General features: G+C 50.8%; 1 protein-coding gene across 3 annotated transcripts in view; it reads right to left on the bottom strand.

Annotated features, from left to right (window-relative positions):
* Nucleotides 1-1,437: 1,437 nt before the first annotated feature.
* LOC102257128 (cytochrome P450 4F22) overlaps nt 1,438-9,655 on the bottom strand; it is a 33,345-nt gene continuing 25,127 nt past the window's right edge. For 2 of the 3 annotated variants that reach the window (XM_014547788.1, XM_014547786.1), the window contains exons 7-12: nt 7,448-7,715; nt 6,658-6,724; nt 6,417-6,546; nt 4,232-4,365; nt 3,359-3,423; nt 1,438-2,285 (exon numbers count right to left, since the gene is read on the bottom strand). In XM_014547788.1, coding sequence (XP_014403274.1) covers nt 1,935-2,285; nt 3,359-3,423; nt 4,232-4,365; nt 6,417-6,546; nt 6,658-6,724; nt 7,448-7,715 — 1,015 coding nt within the window. In that variant the 3' untranslated portion in view covers nt 1,438-1,934. Of the gene's footprint in view, nt 2,286-2,631; nt 2,715-3,358; nt 3,424-4,231; nt 4,366-6,416; nt 6,547-6,657; nt 6,725-7,447; nt 7,716-9,655 lie in introns of all 3 variants that reach the window. The other variant, XM_005876316.2, reaches the window with a different exon arrangement.

The following is a 9,655-nucleotide window of genomic DNA, read 5'->3' as shown; positions in this document are numbered from 1 at the left end:
ACCTGGACTGATGTAGTCACCCCCTCCTCACCTTCTAGTTCTATCCTTGCCTTCTGTAGTCTCTATTCAACATAGCAGCCAACGACTGTACGACAAATCTTATCCCTCCTCTGCTCAGAACCCCCTATGGCCCCCTATCTTTCTCACAATAAAATCAGTGACTTTAAGGCCCTGTGTAAATTTACTTATTTGTTTGCTTTTTAATCACTTGTTATCTGCTCCCCTTTCTAGAAAGTCAGTTACACGAGAGCTCAAACACTGGTCACAGTAGATGTTCAATTTGATGAATTCATATGATTATTGTAGACCCTGTCATTGCCCCGACTTCTATATCACCACATCAGGGACTATTCCATCACTTAGTTCCCCCAGCCAAAGACTTGAGAATCACCCTAACCTTCTCCTCCGCTTATACCCCCCCACTTCCTGTCCCACCTGGACCTCAGCCACCCTTTCCCCTGGGTTTTCAGCCCCCTGTACTCCCTTTCAAGCCACCTCCCTGCCAGCCCAGGCTTGATCATGATGTGTCCTGTTCCTGCTCACACACCCCCCTGTAGCTCCCTATTGCCCTCAGCATAAGGGCTGAACTGTGACATAGCCCACAGTTCCTACACTATTGGCCCCTCCCCACCCTTCCTCCTTTCTACCCTACTACCCAGGTCCAGCCACTCTGGCCCCTTGTGAGTTCCTAGAGCACACCATGCTCTCCCTCATCTGCATACATTTGCAGATGGTATTCCTCTGCCTGGAATGCTCTTCTCTCCCTTGTCACCAAATTCTACTCCCACTTCAGCACCAGAGAAGCTCTCCCTGAGCCACCCCCACCAAATGTTATGCTCACCCAGCACCAAGGTCTCTTCCTTGGAGCACTTGTCACAAGTTTAAGTAAATATTTATATGTAGAATTATTTGCTCAACATTTGTCAACCCTGTCCTCTTGAGGGCAGGAATCAGGCCAGCTGTGCTCCTGGCCCAGTGCTAGCAGACACTTCATTAATAATGCAGTCTGTTGATGAAATAAATGAATACACAAACTGTCCCAAAAAGTCTCAGTTTATGTCCAAGGACAAATGATTTTCCAGCCTCCTAGCTCACAGCTTCCCTCGGCTGCTTCCCAACTGTCCAAGGTCCCTCATTTCCTTGCTGGGCTCTGGATGTCAGGGTCGGGTCAGATTCTAGCCCTGCGGTTCTCAACCTGTGGGTCGCAACCCCTTTGGGGGTCGAACGACCCTTTCACAGGGGTTACCTAAGTACATCCTGCATATCACATATTTACATTACGATTCATAACAGTAGCAAAATTACAGTTATGAAGTAGCAACGAAAATAATTTTATGGTTGGAGGTCACCACAACATGAGGAACTGTATTAAAGGTTCGCGGCATCAGGAAGGTTGAGAACCACTGCTCTAGCCGCTAGACTAGCCGCTAGAGGGTGGATGATGGTGGATGTCTGTATCCCTTGCTTTTATTCTACAAATATCAACACCCTTAGCAAAGGGCCTTTGAGTAAGGGAGGAAGGAAGGGGCTTGGAAGGAGGGTTCGAGTTTACAAAACAAGAAAAGCAAACAGCAGGGCCACAGGAGGTAGCCTGATGCCTGAGAAGTTCGCCCATCCGAGCTGGGGGCTTCAGGAAGGCGATATCCAGGTTCAAGGCTCTGACCTCGGGCTCCAGCTCCCAAGTCCTCCATTTAGAAGCCCGTCAGATCCGCGTGGGGCAGGGCTTGAATCCAGGACGCTTTAGATGTCTGGCCTTAGGGTCTTAGAAGGCTCCGCGGGAGAGGCCTGAAGACCTGAAGCCGCAGGATGCTGGGGGCGGGGTCTGGGCCCAAGGGGTGTGGCCTAGCCTGGCCCTCAAACCAGAGGACAGCACTCGGTGGGTGGGTCCTGGAACTCAAGGGGCGTGGCCTCGCCTTGAGGGGCGTGGCTTGCACCTACCCGCTGCTCAGTGGAGGACCCTGATCCCCCTGAGCGGAGCCTGAACTTCGAGGGGCGTGGCCTATGTCCACAGGACTTAGGGGCGTGGTCTGGTCCCTCGAGGGCGGGGCTTCGGCCTCTAGGCGGGGCTTAGGCCCCGGGCTCCGCAGGGGCGCACCGGCTCTCAGGCTCAGGCCCGCGGAGGGAGGGGCTCTACGTTGAGCCAGATGCCATTCTCCGTGCGCAATATGAGCTCCGGCTTCCGCCGAACTTTGCGCGTTCGGTCCACGCTCAGGCGGAAGCGCAGCAGAGTCAGCGCCACGGCCACGCGCATCTCGGCCATTGCGAAGCTCTGTCCGATGCAGTTCCTGGAGGAAGAACGACCGTGAGTGGGGTCCCTGGAACTGGGTAAATGACCACCCACCCCTCCGAGCCTCGGTTTTCTCATTTGTAAAACAGAACAATGCATCATAGAGCCTCTGGGAGCCTAAGAGCCCAGAACTGAGGGCCTGGCGCACAGTAGTTGCACTGAATACTGAGGGTCGCTATCACAGATCTGATCTGGGGGCGTAGGGGTGCATTGAGGACAGGAAGAGTATGCCAGGTTGGCAGGGAGGACACCTGGGTGGGATGCGGGCTCTGTCCCAGATAGGCACATCCCTGGCTTTCCACTGGCCTGGGTGTCCCTCCTACACTTGGGGAAATAGTAGTTACCTGGGTCCTGCCGAGAAGGGCACGAAGGCCAGCGGCGAGCGCTGCTGTGGCTTGTCCGGGTCAAAGCGGTAGGGATTGTACACCTAAGCAGAAGCAGCCCGGGTGAGTCTGGGGACTCGCCCACCCATATCAGCTTGGCCCCCTCCCTCAGCCTCTGGGGAGCAGCCCAGCTGGACACTGCATTCCAGCCTCACTGCCTCCTTTTGCTATCCAGGCATGCCAGGCTCATTCCCACCCCAGGGCCTTTGCACTTGCTGTTAACTCTGCCTGAAACACACTTGCCCATGCTCTTCACACTTCTCAGGTCTCAGTTCAAACATCTCTTCCTCCACAGATCTTTCCTCACCATGTGAGCTAAAGTACTCCTCTACCCCCACCACCACCCCCTCCATTTTTTATTTCCTGTGTACATTTACCAATATCCCAAATCATCTTATTTTTGCTCTTTTTTCTTTACACTTCACTGTGAGTTCCATGAGGGTAATGACAATATCTTTCTCTGTCCTCAGCACCCAGCACAGGGTCTGGCACACAGTAGGAGCTCAATAATATTTGTGGACTTAATGAATTCGCAGTGAGTGGGGAATCGCTGGGGGAAGGGGGGCGAGGCGCTCAAGTCCTGCATCCAGCCCTGATGTCTGGTTCCCTGGGAAGCAGGGCAGGGGAGGCCTCACTGCCCCAGGACTGCCCCTTCTGAAGAGGACACTGAGGGAGAAGAGGAGCTCACCTTGGAGTCAGGCCACACTGTGGGGTTGTAGTGGGTCCCATAGATGCTGACCAGGCAGATGATTCCTGTAGGGAGGGGTGAGGTCAGTGGGGCAGAGGGGAGTCAGGGAGACCTGCTTTCCTTGGCGCCATGGTGTTCCATGAGCCATCTGCCACCTTCCCTGCCCATCCTTCCCTGGAAAATGCTGCTGCATGCCTCCCTAAGAGGTCTCCATCCCCTTTCTGGCTGCTCCACTGGCCACACAGGGCTCTTTCTCACTCCAACATCTGGCATTTCTTCTCCTAGGCTCAAACCCCTCCCGTGGCTACCTGCTACCCTGAGGATCAAGTTCAAGTGCCTTAATCTGGCATTGAAGGCCTTTCACTATCTTCACTTCCAACCTCCAAGGATCACCTCCCACCTTTCCTCTTCCAAGCAGCCCTCCCTGCATTCTTCCCCAGATAGAGCCATCGATCCTTCTTTTGGGCTGCTCCAGCCCCTCTCCCTCCCTTTAGCCCACCCCCGACCTCATGTGGCTGGGAATGTCTGAGCCCTGCTGTATTCCCCAGCCTGGTCCTGGAGATGAGGCCTCCCTAGATCCCCAGCATCACCCAGGACAGGGCTGGGTCTCCAGGGAATATCTGGAAACTGAATGAAACCAACCTTCCCCTACCTGTACCTAGAGAGGGCCCGCCGTGCCACACCCACTGCTTCCTGTCCATCCATACTCACCCACCTCTATCTCCCCCCTGTCCACTGGGTCTCCCGCATCACCCCAGAAGCAACAGCCACACAGAGAGCCATCCCATCTGCGGGGATGGTGAACCTGGGGTGAGCACGATGAGCCCCGTGAGCAACAGAGCAGCCAGGCAGCAGGGAGCACACAGTAGGCACCTTTGGGGATGATGCGCCCATCCGGGAGCTTGATGTCCTCCGTGCAGCGGCGGGAGACCAGGGTCACGGGTGGGAACTGGCGGAGGCTCTCTTTGATGCACATAGTGGTGAAGGGCAGCAGAGGCAGGTCATCCCTGGGGAGCATGGAATGGGGTGTGGGTGCTCGAGGCCAGGATCTCAGACTTGCCCCAACTTCTAGCACTTGCAGTTGTGCCCTGCACACACCGTTAACCCTGTGGCCGACTCTAAGCAAATCAGAGCAGTGCTAGCGGGCTTCTGCGGGCCCAGCGTTAACCCATTAACAGATGAATTATGGGGAGTCAGGGCCACTGGAGGAGGTGCCCGAAAAGCCAAGGGGGGCCAGGCAGCAGCAGCCATTTACCAGCTTGTGTGGATCAACTTCAGTATTAAGAACCCAGACATCCACCTCCTTTACTATTATTCACTTAATTTTTTTCCTTGGGAATCCAGAGCCCAACATTGGATTGATTATAACTCTTGGTTCATGATCTAGTGGTTTTCTTTACACCAACAGGTTCTCCTTCAAAGAAACTTTATGTTGCTACTTTAAAGGGCAAATGGCATGCCCGGCATAAAAGTGTCATAAACGTAAGCACCACCGGGAAACCAGCAGAGAGTTATTAAGTTCTGGCGAGGCACCATCTCCTGCCCAGTCCTCGGGACCTGGAGCATCGTCTCCCGTTGTTAAAAAGGCAGCTAGTGCCCGGCCAGCGTGGCTCAGTGGTTGAGGGTTGACCTATGAACCAGGAGATCACGGTTCAACTCCCAGTCGGGGCACATGCCCCAGTTTTGGGCTCCGTTCCCAGTAGGGGGTGGTGCAGGAGGCAGACGGTCAATGATTCTCTCATCTATTGATGTTTCTATCTCTCTCTCCCCCTCCCTTCCCCTCTCCGAAATAAATAAAAACATTTAAAAAAAAAAAAAAGCAGTTAGCACCTGGCCAGAGTGGCTCACTTGGTTAAGGGTTGTCCCATGCACTGAAAGGTTACCTGTTCAATTTCTGTTCAGGACACATACCTGGGTTTCAGGTTTGATTCTCAGTCGGGAAGCGTAACGAAGGGAACCGATCAATGTTTCTCTCTTACATTTATGTTCCTCCCTCCCTCTCTCTCTCTCTCTCCCTCCCTCCCTCCCTCCCTCCCTTCCTCTCTCTAAGCATATTCTCAGGTGAGGATTAAAAAAAAAAAAAAGCAGTTAGCAAGGTGTTAAAGATCCAATAGCACCCACCTGAGAGTTTCTCCCTGAGTTCAGAATCTGAAAGGCTGCCACTGAACCACTTTCTCACTGTTCAATGCTATTTAATGCTGTTTTCTTTGCTTCACCCAGAAGCAGCTCTACACAACGCACATATGAAGTCAGTTGGATTATTGTTCCTGATTCTTCACTTTTTCTTGTATTAAAATTATACACCTGTGCCCTGTGCCCTGTGATTTTGCAGTGCCTTCCACTTGGATGGGTGGAATATGAGTCCCAGCCCATTCGTGGTGCGCCTGGCCATGTGACTTGCTTTAGGTAATGGAATGTTGAGATGCAAGCAGAGGTTTTAAGTTGTCTGGCTCTCAGTGATGATGGGACGAGACTTGACTTAGGGTGGTGAACACACAATAAAATATACAGATGCTGTATTCTAGAAGTGTACACCTGAAAGCTATATCATTTTAATAATCAATGTCACCCCAATCACATTTTTTATAGTCGTGTGCCTCTTTGTGCTTCTGAAGTCTACCTTGAGATGGACATGCCCAGAGTAGTTGCTGGTTCAAGGAGCATGAAGAGCTATGTGGAACAGACCTTAGCCCAAACCTCAGTTTGGAAGCAACCCCATTCAACTCAGCATCGCCCAGCAGTACAAACGTCATATGCAGACAAGAGCAAGAAATAAAATAAATGCTTGCCGTAAACTCCTAAGTTTAGAGGCTGTTTGTTATGCAGCATTATTGCAACCATTGCTAGCTAAGACACTCCTAAGTAAGAACTCCTACATTATGAGCTTGGCAGAGACATTGTTGGCATCCTGTTTTACAGTTAAAGAAATTGAAACTAAATTGAATCTTAAGTGACTTTTCACTTAAGATTGAGGTCAGAACGTCAATAAGTGGTAGAGCAGAGCGACTCACACCCAAGGCTCAACCTGTCCCCACCATCCCCATGACCCCCGACTGACCACTCCAGCTCCTCCAGCTCCCGGCCTTTCATGACTTCCTGGATCTCCTCCCGGCACTTCTCCTGGTACTCTGGGTGCTTGGCCAGGTTAAACAGCACCCACGAGAGCCCACTGGACGTTGTGTCGTGACCTGCAGGCAAATGAGGAGCTGGCATGGAGGCTTCCTGGAGATAGCAGAGATGCTATCTTCAGGAAATGGGGACCCCCTCCATCCTCCCCCAGCCTTGCGCCATGTCTTCACCCTCAAACATGAATGTGTCCGCCTCAGCTCGGATGTCCTCATCTGTCAGTCCCTTTCCATCTTCATCCTGGAATGGGCAGCAGACAAGGGTCAGCCCACTTCACCCCGCCTTCTGCGTGCTAGGGGCTCCTCCAAAGTCATACATGCTCCCCTCTCTCTTAAGCCAAGCTTCAGGAGAAAGGATTCCCAGAAGATGGAAGTATGCAACTTGTCTAAGAAAGATGAAAAGAGCCTAACCAGTTTGGCTCAGTGGATAGAGCATCGGCCTGCGGACTGAAGGATCCTGGGTTTGATTCTGGTCAAGGGCACATGCCCAGGTTTCGGGCTCGATCCCCAGTGGGGGGCATGCAGGAGGCAGCCGACCAGTGATTCTTTTTCATCATTGATGTTTCTATCTCTTTCTCCCTCTCCCTTCCTCTCTGAAATCAATAAAAATATATTTTTTTAAAAAAGAGAGATTCGAACACAGACGTGAACAGATGGCAGACCACGTGAACATACAGGAGAAGACAGCCATCTACAAGCCAAGGAGAGAGGCCTCAGAAGAAGTCAACCCTGCCGACAACTTGATTTCAGACTTCTTATCTCCAAAGTGGAGGAGGTGAATTTCTGTTGTTTAAGCGACCTAGTGTACGGCACTTTGTTACAGCAGCCCTAGCAAACGAACATAGTAGGTCTTACATGTTTTGCATCTGCCTGCATCCTATGCCTAAGTTAGTTTGGGCGTTTATTATTTTAGGCAGTTCCTGCAACTCCTGAGGAGGCCATCCTGGGCAGGGCCCAGCCTCACCTTGGCCAGGAGCAGCACATCGATGAAATCCAAGGTCTTGCCCTGCTTGGACTTGAGCCAGGCCTCGGCCCCCTGCTGGCGCAGCGCCAGCCGCCGCTCCTGGATGACCTCGGTGGTGAAGCTGTGCACGGTGTCACAGGCCTGACGGAAGCGCCGCCCGTCTGCTGTGCGGTAGTAGATGAAGTCGATGTAGTGGTGCAGGCGATATTGGCGTCGGACCGACAGCGCACTCAGCTCAATGATGGCTGAGATGTAATCGCTCATCTTCCTGCCGGGGAGAAGGGCCATCAGTGTAGAGCCAAGCTTCCTCTCCCAGTGGGTAAGTGACAAAGAGAGGCCCTGGCCCTAGCCGATTTGGCTCAGTGGATAGAGCGTCGGCCTGCGGACTGAAGGGTCCCGGGTTCAATTCCTGTCAAGGGCACATGCCTGGGCTTGATTCCCAATATGGGGTGTGCAGAAGGCAGCCAATCAATGATTCTCTCTTATCATTGATGTTTCTATCGCTCTCTCTCCCTCTTCCTTCCTCTCTGAAATCAATAAAAATATATATATATTTTTTTAAAGAGAGAGGCCCTGGATTAGCTATATTTTCTTGTATTCCTGATGGTCTACCATCTGGGACCTCCCTGGCTAGAGACACTGCCCCCCCCCCCCCACTAGCCTATTCTTAGAGACTCACCCAAGAGCATGCCTTTCTTTGGGAAACCAACCAATCCATAGCCCCTACTCCAACCCTTATCAGGCTGAACCCCTACCCCCCTGCCTTAATCACCAAGTACTGGACAGCTAGGGGCACCCTTTTGCTCCAGAAGGGTAACAATATTTGCTGAAATATTCCAAACTAGCCAATCCTAAGCCTGCATGCCCCGCATTTCCCACTTATTCCTAGAAACACCCCCAAAAGGCTTTTGCCTTGCTTTCTCCTAGTGCTTCTCCATGTGGCCCGGTGTCGTGTGGCATTTCCCCTCCTCTTGGGAACCTCATGGCAATCATTTTCTGAACTGTTGGGACTCACCATACCTGGATAAAACTACAATCTGGGTGCATTTTAAAACAGGCCCAAAGAGGGATGAGGAATTCCAAACTTATGTGACATCACTGAAATTAAACTGCCACAACCCATAGAGTGGGAGAAAATATTTGCAAATCATGTAGCTGATGAGGACCTTGTATCTACACTACTTAAAGAACTCTTAACACTCAATAATAAAAAAGACATACCCCAATTTAAAAATGGGCAAAGGATATGAATACACATTTCTCCAGAGAAGATATGAAAATGCCCAACAAGCACATGATAAGATATTCAACATAATTAGCCAAATGTAAATCAAAATCGCAATGAGATACCACTTTACCCTGACTAGGATGGCTATAAAAAAAAAAAAACAACAACACAGATAATCACAAGTATTGGTGATAATATGGAGAAATTAGAGCCCTCAGATACTACTGGTGGGATCCTAAAGTGATCATAAAAACCACGTTAGCGGCCCGAACCAATATGCTCAATTAATATTTGACAAAGGAGGCAAGAACATACAATGGAGCCAAGATAGTCTCTTCAATAAATGGTGTTGGGAAAATTGGACAGATATATGCAAGAAAATGAAACTAGACCACCAACTTACACCATACACAAAAATAAACTCAAAATGGATAAAGGACTTAAATGTACGACAGGAAACCATAAAAATTCTAGAAGAATCCAAAGGCAACAAAATCTCAGACATATGCCAAAGCAATTTCTTCACTGATACAGCTCCTAGGGCACTTAAAACATGATGGTGAGTAAAAGAAACCAGGAACAAAAGTCTGTATGATTCCACCTATGAAATTTCCATAGTAGACGACTCTGTAGACACAGAAGGAAGATTAGTGATTGCCTAGATCTGGAGGAGAAGTGGGTTCTGGGAGGTGAGTGCTCACTTGTGTAGGGGCAGTTTGAATCACAGTGTGATGGATAGTAGACGACTCTGTAGACACAGAAGGAAGATTAGTGATTGCCTAGATCTGGAGGAGAAGTGGGTTCTGGGAGGTGAGTGCTCACATGTGTAGGGGCAGTTTGAATCACAGTGTGATGGTGTAAGCCAGTGGTCGGCAAACTTCGGCTCACGAGCCACATGCGGCTCTTTGGCCCCTTGAGTGTGGCTCTTCCACAAAATACCGACCACTGCGCATGGGCCACGAAGTTTCAACGCACTGTAC

The sequence above is a fragment of the Myotis brandtii genome, unplaced genomic scaffold (assembly GCF_000412655.1).
Source record: "Myotis brandtii unplaced genomic scaffold, ASM41265v1 scaffold485, whole genome shotgun sequence".
NCBI classification, from domain to species: domain Eukaryota; kingdom Metazoa; phylum Chordata; class Mammalia; order Chiroptera; family Vespertilionidae; genus Myotis; species Myotis brandtii.
This window is presented reverse-complemented; position numbering and strand designations above follow the sequence as displayed.